We start from the raw sequence: 26,883 nt of genomic DNA on the forward strand, positions 1-26,883 counted from the left end.
GTAGGAATACATATTCCTAAAATATTATTTTTATTTTATTTTAAATTAAATTTACATTACATTTTAAATTTACAATTTACATAAAAATTATATTTTATTTTTATTTATATATTTAAATTAATTTATTAATTTATTGCTAAGTTTTTTGTTTGCCAAAAAAAACTTTTAAAGCTTTTTATTTAAATGTTTCTTTAAATGTCTGTTTAATTTTCTGTTTATGTAAAGAACTTTGAATTGCCACAGTGTATGAGGGGTATACACCATATACAGTATATATGCAATATAAATATTGCCTCCCCAGCTTCACTGCTGTGCAAAGACGAGCAAGTGGAGTGTGCCCGTTGGCTTCTATTGCAAGTCTGCTGTGAGTGGTGTTTCCTGTCCTTTGACAGAAGAACAGAAAAATACATTCAGCATGATGCTTTATGAGAATCGATCCCGCACTTCAGATACAGCACATAAAGATCAGGCTAAAACTCTGTCCTGCTCCAATAAATGAAGCTGAAGCGTCTCGGGCTGTTGGTGTTGTTAGAGTGAGAGTTGCAGGCCGTTAATGAGCGTCGAAACTCACAGAAAGGAAATGTCTTTACTAAGCTCAGTTATTATTAAGCAGCGCAGTGAAGTTTCAGCTGAAATGAAAGCAGAAGTCACTGTTTTCGTGACAGGGCAGCAGGCAGATCAGGGCGCCAAAACAAGAAACACAGTGGTGGGTCTGAACCAGAGGAAATGTGGCTCTTTAACCTCAAATGGCTTTTTAAGAAATCATAAGGAAAGTACTGCAGTGACCTCTGACTGAGAAAGACTCCACACTCCACAGTAATGCAGTACACTCATACCTGTATGTACTGTTTATTTCAAATGTAATTTATTTAAAGTTTTATTTATATTTAAAAATAATTCATCAATCACTTTAACACGTTATTATTATTATTATTATTATTATAATATCTATAATTCTGTCACGGTTTGTCACAAGACAGAGGCAGACATACTCACAGGATATTTTAATGCCAGAGAAGAAACCAGAACAAACACAAACCAAACAAGCACAGCTTACTAAATAAACACAAAAATCCCATAAACAGGCCAAATCTACAAAACTGGAACTGACATGGCCGTGACCACAACAGGAACATCTTCTCACATACACACACAAGACCAGACAAAGGACGACTAAAACAAAGGGGTACTTATACAGACACTATCAAGAGACTCACAGGGAACACCTGGGACTAACAAGGGGGCGTGGCTACAAAGGAGACACTGGTGGAAACACTAATGGACAGACTTGGCTAGGACAGACAAGACACAAACAGAGCCATGTGCTTGGGAGCAACAACCAAATGATTTGAGGGGGAAAAATGATTTAAAAATTATTATATTTAAATAATTTTTATAACTAAAAACTAAAATAAACTATAACTACAAAAAATGTTAATAATAATAATAATAATAATAAATAGTTCATAGTTCATAATAAATAGCATGCTGTTCCTGTCACACAAAACAAAAATAGTATTTAGGGTTCAATCGTAGCATCAAGTGTCTCCAAATATGATATGGTACATGTACATAGAGTGACCACATGACCTCTTTTTATGGGAGAGAGAGAGAGGACTGTTGATGACAGGGTTGTGGGTTCGAATCCCGGGCTCGGCAAGCTGCCACTGTCAGACCCTTGAGCAAGGCCCTTCACCCTCTCTCTCTGCTTCCCAGGTGCTGGAGTTGGCTGCCCACCATTCTGCATGTGTGTGTGTGTGTGTGTGTGCTCACTGCCCATAGTTCACTAGTGTGTGTGTGTGTGTGTGTTCACTACCACAGATGGGTCAACTGCACAGGACACATTCACTGTACATACTACAGTGACAGATATGTGAACCTTTACCTTAAAAACTTGTATCTCCAGCAGAGCGGTCAACATCAACATGATTAATCAGCTGACCAATTTCCTCCCGTAGGTCCCCCTCTCCCTCCCTCTTCACAGGGCCTAGTGACGCATTAGCGCTTTTAGCGAGCGCTGTAAACACAGCGTCGCTACTGTTGAGGTCAGAGGGTAGATTAGACCTTATTTATACTGAAATATGGATTAAATCTCATAACTAACTGTCATTATCTTACAAACACACACTCACACACATACACACACACACAGCTGCTCCTCTGTTAGCTCTTAGCTTAATCCAGCCCAATGACTGATCGTCCATTTATCTCTGAAAAAGTCGGTGAAGCTTTTTCTCGATTAAAGCTTCTGAGTTGGAGCTTCGTCGTGTTCGAGGCTAAAGTTCTCTAAACTACACTAAGATATTATAAGACACATAAAGCCACGCTCCTCTGGACAGTTTATTAGGCACACCACACTTTTAGCTAGAATTTTAGCTTGTGATTAATCATCATAAAAATTAATAGAGAATATTGTTGTGATTGACACCAGCAGTCTCTCCAAAATTGCAATTCTACAGGAGAAGGAAAAAAAAACTGAACTTTCAATGGAAGTCAATGAAAAGGATTTTATTCCAAGTCATTTTGGAACGTTTCTATTGGCCCGTTCACCATGAACCTCAATACCATGATATAAAGAATGACTGCCAGCTTCACATGCTGTCAGAAAAGTTACAAAATGAAAATAACAACAGCAGAAATTAATAAAGGGCTTTTAGGATGGCAACGAAATCCACAAATCAGTCTTAAAACCAATGGACCAAATGTTCTGAAATGTCTAACTCAATAATCAGACACACAGCTCTAGCCTGTCGCTTAGACCAGGAGGCGCTGGCTTTATTGTGATGAAAATTAAAGCTGGAAGGAGCTGATTTGGTCGTTTAGGTGGTGTACAGGTCTTGGTAAATAAGCAGATGTTAGTGTAGTGATGTAGCTGCATGTTAATCTATCATCTTAAAGGTATTTAAGCCCCTCCCACCCTCACACACACACACACTGGAATGAGTGGAATGACTTCATCTGTTTAGTTTAGCTTTTGGTAATTAATGTTTCCCCTTAGATAAAGGTTGCAGGTCCAGGGGTTCGCGGACACAGGGAATTGTAGCACACTGAGATGCTGGAGCTGTCGTCTCGCTCAGGTTTGTGGACGGTGGAGCAGATGGACGCTAGCGTTTCAGGGTGCTCCCATGTCTGTGTTACCTTCTGGCTCTCTCCTTTTAATGAGGCTGTTATAGTCAGACCTGCCGGAGTCGTCAGACACACTCTGATACTGCCCAACATTCTCTGCTCGCTATAAAATCCTCTCAGAGCGAACTCTGTCTCTTTACCTGCTGTGAGTAAATGGCCACCCAGCTCGACCTGCTGGAAGACTGTCCGCTGAGGTCCCCTCTACCTGCGTCAGACCAGCTGCCACCTACCAGTCCGACCAACATGCTTTGTGATGACAACAGTTGTAAAAAGCACTATACAAATAAATTTCACTTGACTTGACTTGACTATGGTCCTACAGCTTAGGCCTACTTGAAGCCCCAACATCCTCACCACGGCACGACTCCTAACTCCACATCCTCCTACCTGTGGAACATCATTCCCATGTGATAAGTCACTCTGGAGGGAAGCTGTAAATGCTGTTAATGTGAGGATGTCTGTTCCTTCTCCTGGACCTGAGCATGTTTCTTCTGCTCAGATGTTTTACAGGGTTCATCCGACACAACAGACCGTCTATGTAGAAATACACGACACAGAGAGAGTCACTTGTTCATTAGTTCAAATAAAATATTGCTCTGACTTCGGAAAACAAAGGACGTGAGGTAGATCTTGGCACTGCTCATGTCCTTGGAGCCTCGTCAGTGGCAGCTGGAGGTGGTCTCGCTGTATTAGACTGTGGTGGCAGTTCTCACAGGGGCGGGCTCCAACGGCAACGGGCCGTCACGCTCGGCTATCGTCTGAAAACCAAACGTCACAATCAGTCGAGCACTCAACACAGAGGTTACACACACAGCAAACGAGGGAAAAGGCGGAGGTGAAATACTGCACCTGCTGCCGGAAGAAGGCGTAGTCTGGAGGCAGTTTAAGTCCATTGGTCAGCAGGTTATGAGGCCCGGTCAGATCAGGTTGACTGGCCACAGCCTGCATATGGCAGATGATTCATATTTAGGTGGTAAAACTTTGAGAAAAGCCGTCAGGGATTGTTGAGAAACATGTTGTTTGCATAACGCTGACTACACTACATGGACAAAAGTATTGGGACACATGATCATTCGTGGTTTCTTCTGAAATCAAGGGTACTAAAAAAAAGGTCATCCTGCTTTTGTTGGAGGAACTTGAACGTCTCTCCTGTCCAGGGAGGAAGGCTCTCTGCTAGATTTTGGAGCGGCATTGCTGTGAGGATTTGATTGATTGCATTCAGCGACAACGGTGTTATTAAGGTTAGGGTGTTGGATGATGATCACCACCCCGTCTCATCATCCCCAACTAACTCCCCAATTCATCCAATCCAAAAGTACTGGATGGAGCTCCACTATCCATCATTCCAGAGAACACAGCAGTTCTTCCACTGCTCCACAGCTCAATGCTGCTGCTGGGTGCCTTATGGCCTTCTAGCCCACGCCAATGAGAGGCCAATGGGTGCAACCTAAAGTAGCTGAATGCCTTCATTAGAAGGGGTGTCCACAAACATTTGGACATGTACTGTAACCATTAGCTTTGAGTCATTATTAAGTCATAATTAAGGATGACTGAACTCACTTTCTCCACAGCTCTTGATACAGGATACCTGGGATTTCGATCTGTTAAGAGATGATACACAAATCATTACAAAAGGCCATGAAATCCAATGCATATGATATTAATAATGATATTATAATGCCAACGGTAGCATCTGTTAGCATCCATATGGAATTTCTAATAATATGTTAGCAGTAAGCTAATGCTAGTGCACATTTGTTTTGGCAATTCTACATTAATCATGGATATTTGAAGCTTATATATACGCTATGTGTCCAAATGTTTGTGGACACCCCTTCTAATGAATGCATTCAGCTACTTTAAGTTGAACCCATTGCTAAGACAGATGTGAAAATACACACAGATACACAGCTTGTCTAGTCCCTGTAGAGAAGAACTGCCAAATAATAGAGATGGAGCTAGAGGGGGCGTGGTCTAGAGGGGTAAAAAGCCCCCCAGCATTGAGCTGTGGAGCAGTGGAAGAACTGCGTTCTCTGGAATGACGGTGGCGCTCCATCTAAGACTTTTGGGATGAGGTGGGGAGTTGGGGATGAGGTGGGGAGGTGACTATCCAACATCCTGACCTTACTGATGCACTTGTTGCTGAATGCAATCAAATCCTTACAGCAATGCGCCTCCAAAAGCTAGTAGAAAACCTTCTTCTCTGGGCCAGAATGTGTGTGAACCTGTGTGAACGAGGAGAGAGATTGCATACCTTTCTTTTTATAGCAGAAGTAACACAGGGCGAAGAGGCCTATGAGGAGGAGCAGCAGGAGGATCCCACAGGGGATTCCAGCAGCTATACCAGCAATGGCCGACCCACTCAGGCCTACAACACACACAGATACACAACGTATGAGAAGCATACACTTACTGGCCACTTTATTAGAAACGGCTATCTTGTGCTTCCACTCACTGGCCACTTTATTAGAAACGCCTACCCTGTGCTTCTATTCATTGGCCACTTTATTAGAAACCCCTAATTTGAGCTTCCACTCATTGGCCACTTTATTAGAAACGGCTGTCTTGTGCTTCCACTCACTGGACACTTTATTAGAAACACCCACCTTGTGCTTCCACTCACTGGCCACTTTATTAGAAACACCCACCTTGTGCTTCCACTCACTGGCCACTTTATTAGAAACACCCACCTTGTGCTTCCACTCACTGGTCACTTTATTAGAAACACCTACCTTGTGCTTCCACTCACTGGCCACTTTATTAGAAACACCCACCTTGTGCTTCCACTCACTGGCCACTTTATTAGAAACGGCTATCTTGTGCTTCCACTCACTGGTCACTTTATTAGAAACACCCACCTTGTGCTTCCACTCACTGGCCACTTTATTAGAAACAACTACCAAGTGCTTCCACTCACTGGACACTTTATTAGAAACACCCACCTTGTGCTTCCACTCACTGGCCACTTTATTAGAAACAACTACCAAGTGCTTCCACTCACTGGCCACTTTATTAGAAACAACTACCAAGTGCTTCCACTCACTGGACACTTTATTAGAAACCCTTACCTTGTACTTCCACAAACTGGCCACTTTATTAGAAACGGCTATCTTGTGCTTCCACTCACTGGCCACTTTATTAGAAACACCCATCTTGTGCTTCCACTCACTGGCCACTTTATTAGAAACACCCATCTTGTGCTTCCACTCACTGGCCACTATATTGGAAACCCTTACCCTTACGCTTTATCAAAGTGGCCTTATAGTTGATGTAAGAACAAATGCTGCTCTTTAGAGCCCAGACCTGAAGAGAAGGTTCAGTGTCTTTCCTGGACAACATCCAAACTGACAACACACTGAAGAACATGACTTCTCTCCAATTACTGACTGAGTCAGCACCGAAACCTCCTCCACCAGCTCACAGAGTTTACAAACACAACAGAGCCTGCGTCAGCCTTACTGCCTCACCACACCCACACTGAGAATCAGGGCCGACACCCGAGTGTCACCCTCATGATCGCACTCTCGACCCTGCCACTGCATGCTACCTTTAAAACGCTGGCTGATGACTGACAGTTTGTACAAAGGGACATCATATTTCCCTTACATTGAAGTGTCATTTTGAGGTCCGCTTATGACATTTCTGTAGGATTAGCAACCACCTGGGATACCATAAGAACCACTTAACAACACCATAGCAACCACCTGTGATACTTCACACTTACACTGAAAATACACTTTTAACACCCTACTATTCACACTAAGTATCACAGGAATCCCTCAGGCAAAACCTGAGCAACCACCTGGGCTACCATAGGAACCACCTAACAACACCATAGCAATCACCTGTGATACCTCACACTTACTTCCACTGAAAATACACTTTAAACACCCTACTATGCAAATGGAGAATCACTGGAATCACTCAGGCAATACCTGAGCAACCATCTGACCCGCCATAGCAAACACCTGGGCTACCATAGCAACTGCCAATAAGCAACACCATAACATACCACCTGAAACACCACAGCATCCAGTTAGCAACTGTATGGATTTTGGAGATTTTTGGAAATTCTCCACAGTTTAGTAACAACTTAGTAACTGATTGCACCTGGTATACTTCAGCAGCCATCTGGGATACCATAGCAACCAGTTGGGATACCATAGCAACCACCTGGGACACCATAGAAACCACCTGGGACACCATAGAAACCACTTAGCAGCAGAATAGAAACCATCTGGTTTCTATAGCAACCCCCTAGCAATACCATAGTTACACCATAGCAACCCCCAGCAACATATGATACCCCAGCAACCACCTATTTAGCAAAACTATGGTAATTCACACCTATGTATATATATATATATATATATACAGCTGTCAAATTATTATGGGATGTCCCCACACCCTACTGGGTATGGTTTGAACTCCTACCTCGGACTTCTATGGTGACACTCTTCTCTTGCCGTGCGTTGGTCTTCGCGTTAACCACGACACAGGTGTAAATTCCACTCTGGCTGGTTTGCACATCGGTCAGTTTGAGCGTCCCGGTGGAGGAGGTAGGGAGCGTCTGGCTGTTAAAAATCCAGGAGGCCGAGGGGGCCGGTTCCCCTTTAGCCCGACAGGACAGTGAGACAGTCTCTCCGGAAACAAAGGCTGCTTTTGTAGGAATGACCTCCAGAACCGGCAGATCTGGCCCATCTAAAAGCAGCCAGAGAGGCAGGCAGCGATCAAGGACATGAAACAGCTCACTGTTTTAAGGAGTAGTAGGGTTACACGTACTAGAGCAGCTCACCATGAATGAGAGCTAGTAGCATGAAGCATGCTAAGTGGTACCCACTATGTGCCTTTCAGGATAATCCCCTGAAGAATTCTAGAGGGAGGCACTGCACTAGAAGTGTGCTATGAATGGCAAGATAGATTTACTGAATATAATGCCTTTAAAAAGTTACGGGGTGGTTTCTCAGTCACGGATTAAAGTAACAGTCTGACGAAAACTAACAGGACCAGATTCAATCAATCAGCCAAGACATGTTTAATGTCTGACGTGTGTTTTGGTATAAAATATGATTTAGTACAACAGGATGGCAAGACCTTCACTGATCACATGCCTATGTGGGGTCTGTATGGGCAGCTTTTGCTTCAGATTTTGAAGGAACATTGCTCATCAGCCCCAACTACCCAACTACTCACCCTAAAAATATTGGATGGAGCACCAACCATCCATCATTCCAGAGAACACAGTTCTTCCACTGCTCCACAGCTCAATGCTGCTGGGGGGCTTTATACCCCTCTAGCCCACGCCTGGCATTAGGCAGCATGATGCCAATAGGTTCATGTTTATCTCCTCCAGAGAGTCCTATTCTAATGGCAATACCTCTCTACATGGACTAGACAAGCTGTGCATAGACTTAAAGTAGCTAGATGCATTCATTAACGAGGGTGTCCACAAACATTTGGACATTGACACAGTGTATTTAGCATGTCTTGGCTGATGAACTGCAGCTGGTGTTTAACTGATTTTACACCAAACAATTCATTTAAGCAAAATCTTCTTTCTTAAGCACTGTTGCGTTGATTTATGTCGGTGCTTTGGATCATTGTCATGCTGCATTACCCAACACCTCTTCAGCTTGAGGTCATTCACTGCTGCCCTTACATTGTCCTGAAAAATGCTGGTCTCTCAATGATCGTAAGGCGCCCTGAGGAACAGCAAAACAGCCCTAAACCAAGCTCCTCCCTCCACTTTCCTTCACAGCTGGGATGATGTTTAGGTCTTGGTGTGCAGTGGTGTTCTTCCTCCAATCATCTTCTAGTCTTCTAGCCTGCTCAATAATTTGTGATTGTCTATGATTATGACTTCTAATAAAAATATATTGGCAGCACCTCTCCACAGGGACTAGACAAGCTGTGTGTGTGTACATTTGGACATCTGTGTCATCCCAAAAGTATTGGATGGGCCATCACCATCATTCCAAAGAACATGGTTAGGTCCACTGGTCCACAGCTCAGTGCTGCTGGGGGGCTTGATACCCCTGTAGCCCATGCCTGGCATTTTGTGTGTGCATTTGCACATCTGTGTCAAAAATTAGTGCAACTTAAGTAGCTGAATGCAATTATTAGCAAGGGTGTCCACAAATATTTGGACACACAGTGTATTTAACATGCCTTGGCAGCAGATGAACTGCAGCTGGGGTGACTGGAGACGGGGCACTTACACAGCACTGTGATGTTCCTCTGTAGCATCTTGGAGCTGAACGGGTTTGTGAGATTGACGGCATACTGGCCAGTGTCGTTGCGGTTTGGCTTGCTTATGGTCAGACTCTTGTCCGTTATCAAATACCGTGGGCCGCTTGCTACGGCCAGGCCGTTGAAGTACCACGTTGAACCCGTTGCCTGACCTTGCGGGGAACTGTAAGACAATGCGAAGGCAGGGCCTCCCTCCACGGGATCCGGTGCACTCGTCTCCACAGAAATATCCCTGATGCTGTCTGTGAAAAGACAGAAAAGCGTAGCATAGCCAAGATCATTATCTATACCCCACTGACCGTTACTGCTGTCTCTGACTTCTACAGATTTCACCGGCTAGTCCATGTGCCAGTCACCGCCTTCAAGTTCTGTCCCAGAGCCCGAGCTGCTAGGGGGAGAGCTGCTATCTCCTCAACGCCCCATTACTCCACCCCCTATCTTCTCAACGCCCCTTTACTCGACCCCCTATCTCCTCAACGCCCCATTACCCCACCCCCTATCTCCTCAACGCCCCTTTTCTCCACCCCTATCTCCTCAACGCCCCATTACCCCACCCCTATCTCCTCAACACCCCATTACCCCACCCCCTATCTCCTCAACACCCCATTACTCCACCCCTATCTCCTCAACGCCCCATTACCCCACCCCCTATCTCCTCAACGCCCCATTACTTCACCCCCTATCTCCTCAACACCCCATTACTCCACCCCTATCTCCTCAACGGCCCATTACTTCACCCCCTATCTCCGCAACGCCCCTTTACTCCACCCCCTATCTCCGCAACGCCCCATTACTCCACCCCTATCTCCTCAACACCCCATTACTCCACCCCTATCTCCTCAACGGCCCATTACTTCACCCCTATCTCCTCAACGCCCCTTTACTCCACCCCCTACCTCCTCGACGCCCCTTTTCTCCACCCCTATCTCCTCAACGCCCCTTTACTTGACCCCCTATCTCCTCAACGCCCCTTTTCTCCACCCCCTATCTCCTCAATGCCCCATTACTCCACCCCCTATCTCCGGCAACGCCCCATTACTCCACCCCCTATCTCCTCAATGCCCCATTACTTCACCCCCTATCTCCTCAATGCCCCATTACTCCACCCCCTATCTCCTCAACGCCCCATTACTCCACCCCTATCTCCTCAACGCCCCATTACTCCACCCCTATCTCCTCAACGCCCCATTACTCCACCCCTATCTCCTCAACGCCCCATTACTCCACCCCCTATCTCCTCAATGCCCCATTACTCCACCCCCTATCTCCTCAATGCCCCATTACTCCACCCCCTATCTCCTCAAAGCCCCATTACTTCACCTCAACTGTTGGGCAACCCCAAGGTACAGACTTACATAATGAAGTGAGTAGATTAATCCTTTTCACTTAGAGTTCAGAGTAAAGTAAAGCTTCGGGTGCTAATTTCACTTAAAGAATATTAATTGATACAATTTTAATTAATATTAAAATTAGGCAAACTGTGATGCGGTCATTGTTATACATGCTTATACAGTAAAATAAATTTCTTCTCTAAGCAGAACCAGCTTAGAAAGCCAGGGTTCAGAGAAATGTGTGTAATACTGCAGCTGCAGGCAACCAGCTAACACAGCGAGTGACTGATACACCTATGGGAGCTCTTTACAAAGAACTATCGGACAGTGGATACACTCACCAATTCTCAACAGCAGCTCATCGCTCCAGTGTTGTTGTGTTCATACCTACTAGCTGAATCTTGACTAATGCACCTTTAATATAACCTATGATTTAATAATTAATGAATGTACATCAGTAGCCGTTTTTACTCACCGTACACCAAGAGCGTGAAGTTGGCAGAGGCCTCATGGTCCCCGGCTTTGGATGCCGTCACCGTGTAAACCCCGCTGTAGCCGAGAGGAACGTTCCAGAACACAAGAGACCCACCCTGGTTGACCGATAACACCCCCCTGCTGTCAGCTGCGATGTCCGGAGGAGTGCTGGAGTCTAAAGTCCAGGAAGCCAAAGTTAGCGTCCCCGTTTTCCACGATACCAAGGGAGAGCTGACTCCGTTAATGGACACGCTCAGCGTCACGTTGGTGCCGACAAAAGCATTGACCAGGGTAGGTCGGGTGGGCAGGACCACCAGAGCACAACCACAGCCTGGAGACAGAAGAGAAGGGTTCATAAAAGGGAATGTCAACGACGGGCCTGTGTGTGAAACACTATATCATACACTACATGTCCAAATGTTTGTGGACACCGCTTCTAATAAATGCTTTAAGCTTCTTTACGACACAGGTGTGCAAATGCACAAACTCACAGCTTGCTTAGTCCCTGTAGAAAAAAACTCCCAATAGAATAGGACTTTCTGGAGAAGAGAAGCATGACCCTATTGGCTCCATGCTGCCTAATACCAGGTGTGGACTAGAGGGGTGTAAAGCCCCCCACCAGCATTGGGCTGTGGAGCAGTAGAAGAACTGTGTTCTCTGGAATGATGGCTGGTGCTCCATCCAGTACTTCTGGGATAAGTTGGGGATTTGAGGATGAGGTGCGTTGATGATCATTATCCAACATCCTGACCTCACTAAAGCTTTTGACACTGAATGCAATCAAATCCTCACAGCAATGCTCCTCGAAACTCTAGTAGTAGAAAGTCTTCTTCCCTGGACAGTAGAGACAGTTACTCCAACAAAAGCAGGATATCCCCTTTTTTTAATACCCTGAATAAATGAGCAGGTGTCCCAATACTTTTGTCAATATAGTGTACATTATACACATGATATTACTGGTCAATTTTATTCTGCTCCACCTTTGTGTAAATGGTGACGTCATCACATTTCATATATGTCATAATTTTAACAACATATATATATATATATATATATATATATATATATATATATATATATATATATATATATATCATAATGACGAGATGCTTTCTCATAATTACAAGTGTTATAATTATGACGTCAGATTTATGACCGTCATAATAATAAGATATTGTCTCGCAATTACAAGGAATTTTTCAGTTTTACATCATATATCAACAAAAATATTTGCTCAGAATTATGAGCCATTCTAAGTATTAATTAGGGCACTTAATTTTCACAACACATTAATATATATAATGTATAATAGCTAGACATCATCTTATGATTACAAGCCTTATATGACATGTCAATTTTTGACATATGCAATATTAACATACACGTGTTTACAACATATATAATAACTAGATCATTTCTCATAATTATAAGACATTCTGTGTCATAATTATGAGATCTTTTTACAACATATATCAACAAATATCATAATAACAAAATATTCTTTCATAATTACAAGATGTTCAGATGTCATTAATCAGCATTAATACATCTGTTGTTTTTTATGTCATGATATCACAGCCAGATATTTTCTCATAATCATAAACTGTTTTCATTATAATAATAATAACAACACCAACAATAATAATAATAATAATAATAATGTCATTTTGCAAGAATAACATAATAACCAATGTTTTCTTATAATTACAAGATATTATGTCATAACTATGTCTCTATATATATATATTTATATATAAAGACCACATAAATAAATACCTACTATAATCAATTTAATGAATGAAAATGAAATGCGATATATGTTTTCTGTCCCCACAGTGGATCATCTGCACTGCATATGTCAGAAAAATACATACAGATTTCATATGAGGTTGGAAATGACTTTAAAGGCAACTTAGAGTTTAATCATTTTTAACCCTTTAAAGCCAAGTATATCATATTTCATGCATATTTGCATATTTTGAGACCTCATCAGGAGGCATTTCCAATATATTATGTCCACAGTCTAATATTTCATATGAATAAGTGAGGAATTCAGTTGTTTAAGAGTTTATTGATTTTATTAAAATTAATAAATTAATTATTAAGTATTTTTTGGAATGACCTGGATTACACTGTAATTGCCAGACTTTTATTTTAAAGGTTTTTTCAAATCTCAACTGACTAATCTGTTTAATCAGACCATGACAAAATAAAAGAGGATATTTTTTGACTTAATAAACGTAATATATTGTCTTTTATGAAATTATGTAGCCGTTAAAGAAGGGAAATAAACACTGCACACCCCATTTGTCATTAAGGTGGAATGGAAAGTTAAGGTGGAAAGGAAAGACTGGTCTGGGAAGCACAGACTGGTCTACAGAGATGATGCAGACTCACTAAGGGGGTCTAGTATCTAGGTGCAGACAGCTGAAGCAGCAGCAGGTGAGACTCTTACTCTTACCTGTTACGCAGCAGAAGAGGAGAAGTGCCACCCTGGCCAGCTCATCAGGTCTATAGTACATGCTGATGGTTCTGGAAAAGCAGATCCCTTAACTTCTTAAAGCAGAACCCTTAAACACCTCTGAGGCATGCCGATTGCCACCCTGTCCCACAGGCTGGAAGATTTTGGGGGAGTGAAAAACAAGCCCCGCCCCTTTGGCTCGCTCTGATTGGTCAGTCATGGAAGCAAGGTCAGGTAATTGTTCTCACCTGAACAGTGAGGCTCTTCTCACTATCAAGCTCACTACCAATAACAACCATTACTGCATCCTATGTGACTTTCCCTACCACTGCCTTTTCACTTGGGTCACGTCTCAATTTGCCCCCTCGTTCCCTATATAGTGCCCTCACTACTAACTTAAAAAAGGTAGTAAAATCGTTAAATAGAGCATTAAATGTTATAGAAAATTCATTAATACCAGAAACCAGAAACCTGGTGCTGTTTATGATTATAGAATCCATACTTTATTATTTTTCTCGTGCACTTTGTAGGGAGTAGGGAGCCGTTTGAGACTTGCCCTTAGCAAAATAAGCTCAGCTTAAAAAATTTTATTTACACCAATAAAACAGTAAAATATCTAAAAAATCAAACATGAGTAAAAGTTTTGGATGTAGTATTAATCCCCAGACATTTAAAACGAGCAGTGAGCCAGAAGCATGCAACCTGAGAGCAGAAGGGAGCAGATAAGGATCACTAGGGGTTTGTGAGGGGGCTTCACGGGCCGCCCTCTTGTCTCTGTTTAGCACCAAAGCAAAGAGGCGACATATGAGTGCAGGTCATGTCCGCACAGCACGGCCTGGTTCAGCAGGACGGACAGGTTTACAGTCACCTCGTGTTACTGGAGTAAAGGGGACAGTCCGAGTGAAACGGCCTGCCATGGAAAACTAGCACTGGGTTGCTAAGGGGATTCAGTGCAGCAGCCATAGGCGTGCAGGAGCTCTGGCTTTAACATGCTGGCATATCATTATTATTATTTATTATAAAGTTTTAACCCATTAAAATCAAGTATATCATATTTAATGCATATTTGAGTTTTTGAGACCTCTGCCACATCAATATAAAAAAAGTTACTAAATATACATTTTAATATATATATATATATATATATATATATATATATATATATATATATATATATATATATATATATATAATACCTACTATAATCAATTTAATCAATACAAATGATCCATTATGTTTTCTGTCCCCACAGTGGATCATCTGCACTGCCTGCTTCAGAAAAATACATACAGATTTCACACCAAGTTTAAAATGACTTTAAAGGCAACTTAGAGTTTAATCATTTTTAACCCAAGTATATTATATTTCATGCATATTTGCATATTTTGAGACCTCCTCAGTGTGAAAATAATTACAATCATAATTAATGAATGTTCATTTTAATATTATATTACATTAGTAATATACAGTACATATATAATAACTGCTACAATAATTAAATGAATTTTTATTGATTACATTGATTATAGTAGGTATTATTTATATAGTTTTTATATATTTATATAAATGTGTGTATATATATATATATACACACACATTTATATAAATATATAAAGACTATATAAATAATACCTACTATAATCAATGTAATCAATAAAAATGATCCGATATAACCTCAAATAAATAAATAAATAAATAATAAAAGTCCTATATGATATATATAGATATATATACATATATAGATATATATATACATATATATATATATATATACACACATATATATATATATATATATACATATACACATATATATATACATATACACACACATATATATATATATATACTCAAACTTCATATGAAATCTGTATGTATTTTTCTGAGGCATGCAGTGCAGATGATCCACTGCAACTATATAAAATAAAATAATTGATCAGAGGATGACAAACACTTCAGGGTTCACATTACAGTTACTTATTTTGAATGAATAAAGTCAATGGGCTTCATTCACCGAAGTAAATGCCTTCTTATATAAACTCTAGCAAATTGACTTTTTTGACTAGTAGTGGAGCCCTTTTAGGTTCTTGACAGAAACACATAAAAAATGTTTCTTGTGCAGGAAGAACCATTTCACCAGCATCTGTTTATTTACATGTTACCATGTCCAAAGATGTGCAAATGCACACTCACACACAAACTCGGCTTGTCTAGTCCCTATAGAGACGTACTGCTAGTAGTATAGGACTCTCTGGAGCAGATGTACATGAACCTGTTGGCTCCATGCTGCCTAATGCCAGGTGTAGGGCTAGAGGGGGATAAAGCCCCCCAACAGCATTGAGCTGTGGAGCAGTGAATGACAACCATATTCACCACATTCAGAATCTGGCCTCCAACCCGCGCAGTGAACACACACACACACACACACACACACACACACACACACACACACTAGTGAGCAAACATGCCTGGAGTGGGAGCAGGGAGGGTTAAGGGCCTTGCTCATAGCCTTGCCCAACAGTGGCAGCTTGCCGAGCCCAGGTGTCCTGTCCTGGCCTTTCATCAAGAGCCTGGTGCTCTACCTCCTGAGCCACCAGATCCCCAAGGAATTCCAGTGTTCTCTGGAATGATGAACACTCCCATCCCATGCTTTTTTCCTGACCTCACAAATGCTTTTGTCGCTGAATGCAGTCAGTAGTAGACAGTAGAGACAGTTACTCCAACAAAAGCAGGGTCAGCTCTTTTTAATACCCTTGATTTCAGAAGAAACAATGAATGAGCAGGTGTCCCAATACTTTTGTCCTTTTTATTTCCTAAAGAACCTTTAAAAATCCCCATTTTAAAGGCGTGTACAGCCTGTTTCCCAGGAAAGCTTCCATCCAACCATGTTTTTGCACACCTCTGTTAGGTCTTGGATTTCTCTCTCTCTCTCGCTCAGGCTCTCCAAATCAGACACCTGGGTAATTCAATTAACATGAGCATGCAGGCCGTGGAAGAAGAACCAAAATTAATTTGAAATTCTAATTTAATTCCTACATTAAATCCAGAGAAATTGATCTTCGCTCTTTTTTCCTGGCTAGACAGGAAATTATGCACGCTCTGCTCCAGGTGAAATGAGGATTTTCTCCTAAAAAGATAACACAGGGTTTAAGAGAGAAAATTAAGCTGACTCAGAGCTCCGAGGCTGTAAAAAGCCAGACGTGGATAGAAACATTCTTGGCTGGTATGAAAAATCTCCCCCTGGCCCCACCACTTTTAAGATCGTGCAGGAACTGAAGATTACCAGAACATCTCTCAGCTGAACATCAGATGTTCTGAGCTCTAAATATCAAACTATCATCATGCTAATCTCCCATTCTCCCGTCTCTCCTGGAATGCTGGTGGGGAATTCACACTCAGAGTTGGAAAACATCTTTTACTAATGGCTTTGAACAAACTTACAACTTTGTTAACTAAAAAAAGACATTTCCTGAAGGTATCACGACACGGCTACTCAGCTTACGTGGTTCCTACTACCATGCAGTTGCTAGGTTGTTCCTATGCAGTCACATAGAAGGGAAACCAAACTGCTTTTGCTAGTTGGTAGTTGATGTGATGTTAATAAATGGTTGAAATGGAGCTGGCTAGTGGTTGCTAGGGTGTTGCTAGGCAGTTGCTATGGTATCCCAGGTGGTTGCTAGCATGTTGCCAAGTTATTGCTGTGGTATTCCAAAGGGTTGGGTGGGTGTTACTAATGTTATTTATCATTGGGACATTAAAAAAAAAAAGTGCACAAACTTCTGTACAATTAGAATCTGTACAATTAAAAAGGCCAAGTTGAAAGTTAACTGATTTATAAAACTGCAGGAGCTGGCCGGCAAAAATAACAAAAAAGATCAAATAAAGACTGGATGAAGGGATATAATAAAAGAAATCATGAAAAGAAAAGAAAAAAAAAAAGATATAGTTATAGCAAAATTTATAGATACGCATTAAAGGCACCATTTATTGTGCTATCTGGAGGAGGACAAGGTTTTCCTTTTGAGGTTTCAATCTAATGGGAGTTTTCCCTGCCACTGTCGCTCAGAAAAGGCCTGGACCCGGATCTCTGCAAAGCTGTGTTGTGACATTTGTTGTGAAAAGTCTGAATTGAAGATATTCAATTATTTTAGTTCCAGGCTAAAATGCTCAGGTTATGAGAAGAGTAGTACAATGCAGATCAGTCTTAACAGAATTATTTGGGGAAATAAATAAATTACATGAACAGTATTCATCATAAACCATAGATGAAGTTAATCATGCAAAAACATGTTTGATAGCTGAAGTCTGTCTCTTCAGTTTCAAAACAGGAGATGTGAAGCTAATGGTGCCAACAAAAAGTGGACTTCATCCTTAGTAGGACTTAGTATGACTTACTTTAATCTGTCAAATAACAACAATAAAAATATCTCCTCTGGGCATTTTTTAAAACTGGCTCAAAGGAATTGTTTATTTGATTTAGCCTATTTGTTTATAAATAAATAAAACAAAGCAATCAAAGCCTTTTTAAATGTAAGAAATTGATGTCAATTAGGACTTTTTGGTACATAAAAATCACAAGAGACAAAAGTGGACCTGCAAAATCCAGAATATGACCTCAGATAAATATAAGGAGCTGTCTTGAGAGGGTGTTTTAACTACTGTGATAAAACAGCGCAATGCAAATGAAAAGGACAGAAAGTTTTTATTATTTTCACAGTACAATACTGTACAATCAAAGCTCGCTTGGAGGCGCTTGCGGCATACAAAGTTCATTCATTCATTTCTCCCTTTTCTGGTTTGTGCTGAGAGACACCGTCCAATCAGGAAAGGCTAATCTATTAAACACTGATATCAGTTTCACCTATACAACCTGAAAAGTGACCATAACTGGAGGAATAGGATTCTGCCATTTCAAAACAAATGGCAAAACAAATGGAGTTCCTGAACAGTTTGTGGTGGTAAAGGCAAAGGGCAGCGATGCACTTTTCATACATATGGAGACATCATGATATTGGCTTATTTAGTAATGTGACCAATGTGAGTGTAAAGCCACAGACAAGCCGTCCCCATCTCTAAAGCACAGGTATATGATAAACAGCTCATATTGATGATTAAGAGGCTCAGAATAATTGTACCAATATAAGATCAAGTCTAGTTTCCTATAATCTAATCAGTGATGTGTTCGGTAGCCATTAGCACCGTCAACGGTTAAGTGAACTGAAATCCTACCATTAAAACAGGATCAATTTATCAGTGCACAGGATTAGCGTCAACACTCAATATGATGTAAAACGAACTCTTACTCTGATTAGAAGTCTGATAAATATGGCTCAGTGTCTCTCAGCACTTATATACACATGTGGATGGAGTCAGAATGTACAAAGGAGCAGCCGGTCGGTTGGGGAAGCACAGCGAAACCATCCGTGGAGCTTGAGCTAGATACCACCTCCACCATAAGATGATCTGCAAATAAAATAGACAGGACATAAGACAGGACATAAGACAGAGCCTGTTTACACCTGCCATTAAAAATGATCTTCACATCCGAATAGCATCTGGATTCACGTCACAAGAAACGCCATGTGTAAAACGCCCAGGATGCACCGTGATGGGATTATGATTGGACCACATTCAGAGGTGGTCAGTGATGCATCTGGAACACATTTAACACGAGTGCGGTTTCCATGTCCGTATACGGTTAGGCAAGCTAAAATACCAGTACTAAGCAGGAGGTGATCAACCACAGCTGGCAGTATAACAGTACTGTTAGTATTGTTTTGTGGTTCATTTTTTTTTGGATAGAACCATTACAGGAATGTGAGAACTAGCGCTGTGTATTGGCAAGGATCTGGCGATTGCAATATACTGTGATACTTTAAGCAAGGCGATATTTTGAGAGAGAGAGAGAGAGAGAGAGAGAGAGAGAGAGAGAGAGAGAGAGAGAGAGAGAGAGAGAGAGAGAGAGAGGATTCTTTAGGTAAATAAATTAAGAAAATAAAACATTGTTAACAGACAGTATATTTTTAGATCCTGCTTTAAAGGTTTACATTCTGCTGTAGTATGTCTCAGTACTCAGTAAAGAATGCTGTAACTTGGCTCCATTGTTTTCACCATATTACGGAAGCCTTCATTCTCTAAAACACTGAGAGGGCGCATGTCTCTGCAAATGAAATAAAGCACTGACTGAGTTATTTTGGTTGCATAAGTTGAGGTCAGTGGTAAGTTTGGTGTGTGAACTTGTTCCAGAGTGAGCTGAGAGGGATCCACTCGTTTAACGGCGGTGGTTCGCTGTTCTGCTAAGTGAGCTCTCAAATTTGTTGTGTTCCCCGAATATTTGATTTTGGCGTGGCACATTTTGCAGACGGCATGGTTCTTGTCGATCTCCGTTGAGCCTTCTTTATTGTGAAAGCCAAAATGAGCCCAGACTTCAGCTCTGTACACCGTGAGAGCCGGTCTAAGGTGTTTGGATTCGGCCATTGGCGGTCACACTAACACAGTTAGGTCTGCTAATGCTAATGTGGTAGCGCCTAATGGCTGAAGTGAACCACTGTCTGCCATCTAGCAGTCGGGGATTTAAATACAACATCAAATCATCAACTGCCGTGAATCTTTACATGTAAAATATTAATTAAATAGCTCTACTGTTTTTTTTGAGAATCGATACAATATCGCAAAACAGAATATCGCGACATTAAGGTGTATCAATATTTTCTTACACCCCTAGTGAAAACCATCATATTATGTTATTATATTATATTATTGTTCCACCATGCTGCGGAAACCCCACTGTTCATGATCTCCTAAGCTGGACCACCTTCAGGGGTAGTCCAACTGATTATGTATGGGGTTTATGGTTTTTACACAGGAAAGTAAAATTGGATCTTGTCTGGAGACGCATTTCACTGAAAACTGAGAGAACTAGAATCCGTCCGAAACCGACCTGAACCTGCTGTAACGGCAACGGCAAAGCACAACTTCAAACAGCATCTTACCCCAGTGGATGCGTGTGCGGCCCCTAAATCCTTCCTGCCTCCTTCAGTTTGCCCACCAGATCTTCCACAGACTCCACCTTTACTCCAGCCTGCCTCTGCGGAGGCTCATCCACCCGCAGGACCTCCAACCGAGAGGTCAGGTCCACGCCCAGGTCTCCAGGCTTCACCGCAGCAATTTTCTTCTTCTTGGCTTTCTGTAGGGTGACAGAAACAGCTCTTAGCAGGAATGCTACTATGGTCATGAAGCCTGGGCCAAAGACCTCACACTTGTATTCAAATACAGGGATAAGTGTCGCCAAGCCAATGTATGTATATTTGAACTTGTCTTTGTAGTTATGCACCGTGTTGAGTATTTGGGAAAAATGTAAATGAATAAATCCGGTATAAAGGAGAAACAAGAGCTTCTCATTGTGAAGAAAGAAAGTAGTGAGATCTTGTGGGTGAGCTAGTCTGAAGAACAGAGCTTGGTTCCTCCAGGTTTCTCCTGGACGCCCCCCAGTCCAGCCAGCACAGCGTGGAGGATGTGTTCAACTCCATCAGCAGCAGCAGCAGCAGCAGCAGCAGCTCACCTGATTTACCATTATTAAGCCCTGATTTACCACCAGTGTTGATCTGAGGAGAACTCTAAATAATACAAGACTCCATGAGGAGATGTTCTAATGATGAACACAATGATGGAGAACCACCACCACTTTCTGTAGGAGTGTTATTATTAGTGTTTATTCTAATATCAGTGATTTACTGAGCAGATAAGGAGCGTTTTAGCCATAACATTAACACCACCGACACACAAGATAAAAAAAGATACTGTAGAGTATCTTCATCTACAGTGGCATCTGACAAGGGGTGGGATCTACAAGAGTAAGAATCTGAGACACTTTGACAAGAACCAAACTGTGAGGTTCTAGACAATGACTGGGTCAGAACATCTCCAAAGCATGTAAAGTGCTCCAGGAAAGGACAAACAGTGAACTGGTGCCCTTGTCATAGACTCACTGATGCTCATGGAGGCAGAACTTAAAGGATCTGCTGCTAAGGTCTTGGTGCCAGATACCACAGGACACTTTCAGAGGTCTTGTGGAGTCCAAGCCTAATCAATTTTAGGCTTTAATGGTATTAATCTAGACCACCAATGCCAAAACAGGCAGACATGTGGCAGTACTGTACCATGATGTTGGGCAGCGTGGCATATCTGGGTGTGTTGAGGCGAAGATCAGCCGTCACCACCGCTGGCAGATTGATCTTAATGGTCTCCAGTCCGCCGTCAATCTCACGGATCACCTTTAGTGTGCTGCCATCAATTGTGATCTCGGATGCAAAAGTGCCCTGTGTGAACCAGAACAAAGACTCCTTCACTAGCCACTCAACCCAACCACACACTTCAGCAATAACAGTGATTAAAGGGTTAAAACCTGGTTTTTAAGATATTAAATAATTAGTAGTACATTCTCAAACTGCTCGTTTTTATTTATTTCGCCCACATTTGCTTTTAAAATCATGCATGAGTTCATCTGAAGTGCTTCAAGCACTTCAAGCTCTTGGAGAAAGAGGCCAATAACCAAAGTGAAGCCGTACTCTGACCTCTGCTGGAGAAGCTGCATAATAAACACTTTCAGAAAAAGGCCTCAGCTCAGCTTCTCTCAGACTGCCCTACATGGACTGAATGACCACTAACAGCCACCTCACTCAGACAACGCAAGTGGTCAAAGGTCACAGACTTATCAAAACACACTCCAACACTGTATTGAGGTTTAGGAGTGACTCAGTCACTGACAAGCACCATTTACTGCCTGCCTTTTCCCTTTTCCAGCTAGTAAACACGCTCGGTGCTTCTGGTAAGATCTTATTGTTGAGGTTGTGAGCGATTCTCAAAAGCTGCTGCCCCTTTAAATCCCTTAATCTTATGGTCAATATTCTTCATTAAAAAAAAAATTTGCCACAGTGAAGCACAGAAAGATACACCGTTTTGTAGAATAGTGCTCCCTCGCCCAGGAAGGCGTGGGCCATTTCGGCACAAACCTTCAACTCGTCATGTTCATTCCAAAAAGTGTAAAAGAATAACTAAAGAATAGCACACATGAAGCACACACTGACCTGGGGCCAGTCCAAAAGGGCTGCAGTCATCTGACCCGTCTGATTACAGTCATCATCGATAGCCTGTCGGACAGAAAACACACCATGAAAGTTCCCGTGTTAGATGAGCTCTGACAGAACGTATACACACTACGCCCCAGCAGACCCAGCCCGGCTTGTAAGACTAGGCCGGACACTTTTTATTTATTTATTTATTTATTTATTTATTTATTTTTCATCAATAATGATGATGATGACAATAAAAAGCATAATAATCATAATATTATTACCATCATCATCATCATCATTAATAATAGATGACATGATCAAATAACATCCTTTCAGTTCAACCTACAACTCTATCCCACTTAACCTCCACTACATATAGTAAAAATATGTAAAAAAGTAAAAAAGATGAGCTCTGACAGAGCATATACACACTACGCCCCAGCAGACCCAGCCCGGCTTGTAAGACTAGGCCGGACACTTTTTTTTAAATTATTTTTTTATTTTTTTATGATAAATTGTCCTAGACATAACTGCACTAAATTATATTGTGGTCATTTAAAGACCACTGTATGCCACTGAATTAATGAGAATACACCAGCATAATAATGCACTTTTTACACAGCAGTGAACTTCTGATCATATTGGTCTGCCAATTTTTTTATTTTCTTTACACAAACGTGTGTATGTATGTATGTATGTATGTATGTGTGTATGTGTGTATGTGTGTATGTGTGCGTTGGCCGGTATCCGTGTTTAGTAGCGCCGATTTAAAGTCAGTCAGCCTGCTGTTCTATAATTGTGAGTTCTGAGGACTTTCAGTGAAAGGTGGGTAGAGTGAGGAAGACTACGGGACTGCAGTCGAGTTAAAATGAAAGCACATTCCTTTTTATATTGTTCTGTAATGTTTACATAATTTTCTTTTACTCAAAAATTAGGGGTTTGCTGCAATGTTATTTGATGAGAGATTTTTGAAGAGATTTTTGATGCTGCACTAAAAGTGCACTACTTTTAAGGTTTTTATTCACAGTTGGTTACTTGAGGACTAATTTATATATATAATATGTTTGTGTATAGTGCTGTATATGTATGTATGTATATATATATTATTATATATAAATTGGCTATTGGCTGACCCTGACCTCTAAACATCGGCATCATATAGAAAAACTCATAGTGGTCTATCTCTAGTTTCAATATTAGAAATAATTGCAATTAATATTTTTAACATATTAGGCTCATTCACATTAACAGGCTCTCCTCGATCATTTAGCCTAAAGCCAAAATGCTCCCCAGCCAGAGCTGTGGAATGAGGCTCTGAAACCAAGCCCCTTTGGACTCACTCTTCTCAAACTTTCTGGCTGGAATTTGGAAGAAAGCCTTTGGGGGAAAAACAGCGTTTCGCTTTGAGTAGCACGTCTTCACCTGTCGCTAGAGGTGACCACAGAAGCAACACTTCAGAACCGATCACAGATTTGTTACACCGCTATTTCTCGCAGTCCGCTCTGAGTGTGTGGAGGCACCAATATGGATGCATTGGTCAGTGTTTTCCTACGCGATAGATGTCGCTGTATGCTCACGAGCTGGCCTCGGACGAGTGAGCAGAACAGCGTGACTGGCTAAAAGACATGCAGGTAAACAGGATGGGCAAAACTGAGGAGAGCAAAAATTACTAAGGTCAAGTATCATCATGATGAGCCCATTTAAGATAGGGATTAATTCCTGGTAAAATTTATGACCAGAAATTTAAAGCCCATTTCCAGAGGATATATTTATCTTACACACCATGAAGCCTATTAAAAAGGTCATAAATGATACTAAAGGAAATTAAAAAGCTACAGGCTTTATATAAAGTTTTTTCCGTTTAGTTTTAATAACGCTTATGACGTCACAGAGGTCTCAATATAGCTCTGATTTCCTTTTCCAGAGTTTCCTGTGTTTTATTCCTGTTTAATTCTAGTGTCAGAGGGAATAGCTGATAACCAGGCCACAACCATTTTTTTTATTTTATTTTATTATTATTTTTTTTTTGCTAGTTCGGACCATGCCTTATGAGGAGTTGGGAGAAGACTGTACAGAAGTGGGAGGGGTTTTGGGCTGGAGATTATGGGGAGCCTCTGCTTCGTGGTAGGAGGCTAGACCCCCTCTGATAAGTGGAGACAGGAATAATAGAGGACAGGCTTAAAGGGGGGGTGCACAGACTTGTCATTGACACATGAACAAGGTAGAGATGTAATTTACAGGACATTAGATAAAGGCATGTTCCTCCCCCTGAAATGTATATATTATATATTATATAAATAAAAAAATTATTAATTTTCTACTACTACTACTATTCTTCTTATTATTAATAACAATAATAATAATAATAATAATAATAATAATAAGTAGGGGGTCAAGTAGGCCTAAGCTGTAGGTTGAACCGAAAAGATGTTATTCGGTCAGATCATGCATCAATAATAATAATAATAATGATGATGATAACAATAAAAAGCATAATAATCATAATATTATTACCATCATCATCATCATCATCATTGATAATAGATGACATGATCAAATAACATCCTTTCATTTCAACCTACAACTCTATCCTACTTAACCCCCACTACATATAGTAAAAATAAATAAAATTAAAAAAATTAAAATAACTATATGTGTAGTAGGGGTTAAGTTGTCCCAAGTTGTAGGTTAAACTGAAAGATTGTTATTTCGCCAGATTATCTATTATATATATATATATATATATATATATATATATATAGTCACCCTCGCAGTTGATCACCTAAAGAAAATGAAGAACCTCCACATGATCCATTTTCCACAAGAAATGGAAACTTTCACATGAAAATCAAAGTAGATCATTTTGGAGCATTTCTATTGGTCCATTAATCAAGAAATCTTGATGGTGAGGGTGTTTTTAAACTACATATAGGAGCATCATGGGGTGAAAAGCATGAATTTATCTCTCCATAAACCTACCTGTTTCCCAAGGATGACTAGAGACGCCTCCTCTTTCTTGGCCAGCGCCGCCAGGATCTTGGACACCTGCAGGGGTCCCAGACTGTCGTAGTCTTTTCCAGAAACTTCCACGTGAATCCCACGGTCTGCTCCCATAGCCAGTGCTGTGCGAATGGTCTCCTGCGTACAGACAGTGGGTTTGCTACTTGAGTTTGCGGGAAATCAGCATGACTTCAGTCCAATAGGAGTGAGAGAGCTGATCCTGGATCAGTCGCTTCCTGACCATTAGGTGGTGTAATGCAATGAAAATGTGTGTATCTGTTTAGTGCTAAACAAATCTACATTCAGAGTCAAACCAGTAGGGGGCGTGGTGTTCATTTTATTTATTTGAGACCTCAGCAGAGGTCTGCTGCCCTGGGATCAGAGGGTGGTCTACCTGGGCAACATGAAGCTGCAGCACTGCTGGGAAGTGATGGGCAAAACTCTAGACTGTCCATTACCTGCACTTGCTGAGGCCCGCAGCTGACCGCCACAACCTCCTGCACCAGCTTCTTCTCTTTGAGCCGGACCGCCTCCTCCACTGCGATCTCGCAGAAAGGGTTCATTGAGTGTTTCACGCCATCCGTGACAACTCCAGTTTTATCAGGCTTCACTCGGATCTGAGAAAGAGCAAGAGGTCAAGGGGTGGTGACCAGTATGCAGCAGGCATTCAAATCACCAATTATAATAAAATAATATAAAATAATAGTTCTGAACTATATATAAAACATGGAGCGGAGTGTTTCAGTGTTCTCAAAGCAAGTCATTCCTTTGCAGTATAAACACCTTACCTTGTTTTCCCCTTATATGGATTCTACATGTGTCTGAAGAACCACAGTAGATGGTTACAGCACAAACGCTTTGGCTTTTTGGATATAGGGTGGGCTATCAGCGGTCTCAGTACGCAGTAGAGGTTTAACGGGACGTGTGTTTGTACTGAATCGTCATGGTACGCATGTCCCGTTACGCTGCAAGCTATAGACAAAGCCTACAGCTGGGCCATGATGGGTGAAGATTGACAAACTTAACGCAGAACCAAATTTCACAAACGTGAATTCCACCTGGAACCCTTAAGCTATAAAACTGTTAACAAGTAAAAGTTTAAATTTGCAGGGCATTGTGGGAATTGTAGTGGGTTTACAAGTGTCACAATAGTAACTAGTCTTTTTTT

The 26,883-nt window shown here is 41.3% G+C and overlaps 2 protein-coding genes across 2 annotated transcripts in view; both read right to left on the bottom strand.

The window, feature by feature from the left end:
• Positions 1–2,359: 2,359 nt before the first annotated feature.
• Positions 2,360–13,702, bottom strand: vsig10l (V-set and immunoglobulin domain containing 10 like). Its single transcript, XM_072682340.1, has 8 exons — positions 13,642–13,702; positions 11,182–11,511; positions 9,345–9,617; positions 7,561–7,827; positions 5,381–5,494; positions 4,687–4,727; positions 3,976–4,068; positions 2,360–3,884 (listed from the first exon to the last, which is right to left on the bottom strand). The coding sequence occupies exons 1-8, from the start codon at positions 13,700–13,702 to the stop codon at positions 3,816–3,818; spliced, it is 1,248 nt and encodes a 415-aa protein (XP_072538441.1). The 3' UTR covers positions 2,360–3,815.
• A 4,624-nt stretch (positions 13,703–18,326) lies between these two features.
• The window catches only part of etfb (electron transfer flavoprotein subunit beta), an 11,637-nt gene continuing 3,080 nt past the window's right edge, over positions 18,327–26,883 (bottom strand). The window contains exons 2-7 of the mRNA XM_072659572.1: positions 26,174–26,332; positions 25,695–25,853; positions 22,728–22,790; positions 21,801–21,959; positions 20,634–20,827; positions 18,327–19,104 (exon numbers count right to left, since the gene is read on the bottom strand). Coding sequence (XP_072515673.1) covers positions 20,657–20,827; positions 21,801–21,959; positions 22,728–22,790; positions 25,695–25,853; positions 26,174–26,332 — 711 coding nt within the window. The 3' untranslated portion in view covers positions 18,327–19,104; positions 20,634–20,656. The remainder of the gene's footprint in view (positions 19,105–20,633; positions 20,828–21,800; positions 21,960–22,727; positions 22,791–25,694; positions 25,854–26,173; positions 26,333–26,883) is intronic.

Source organism: Salminus brasiliensis, chromosome 1, assembly GCF_030463535.1.
Source record: "Salminus brasiliensis chromosome 1, fSalBra1.hap2, whole genome shotgun sequence".
Classification (NCBI taxonomy): domain Eukaryota; kingdom Metazoa; phylum Chordata; class Actinopteri; order Characiformes; family Bryconidae; genus Salminus; species Salminus brasiliensis.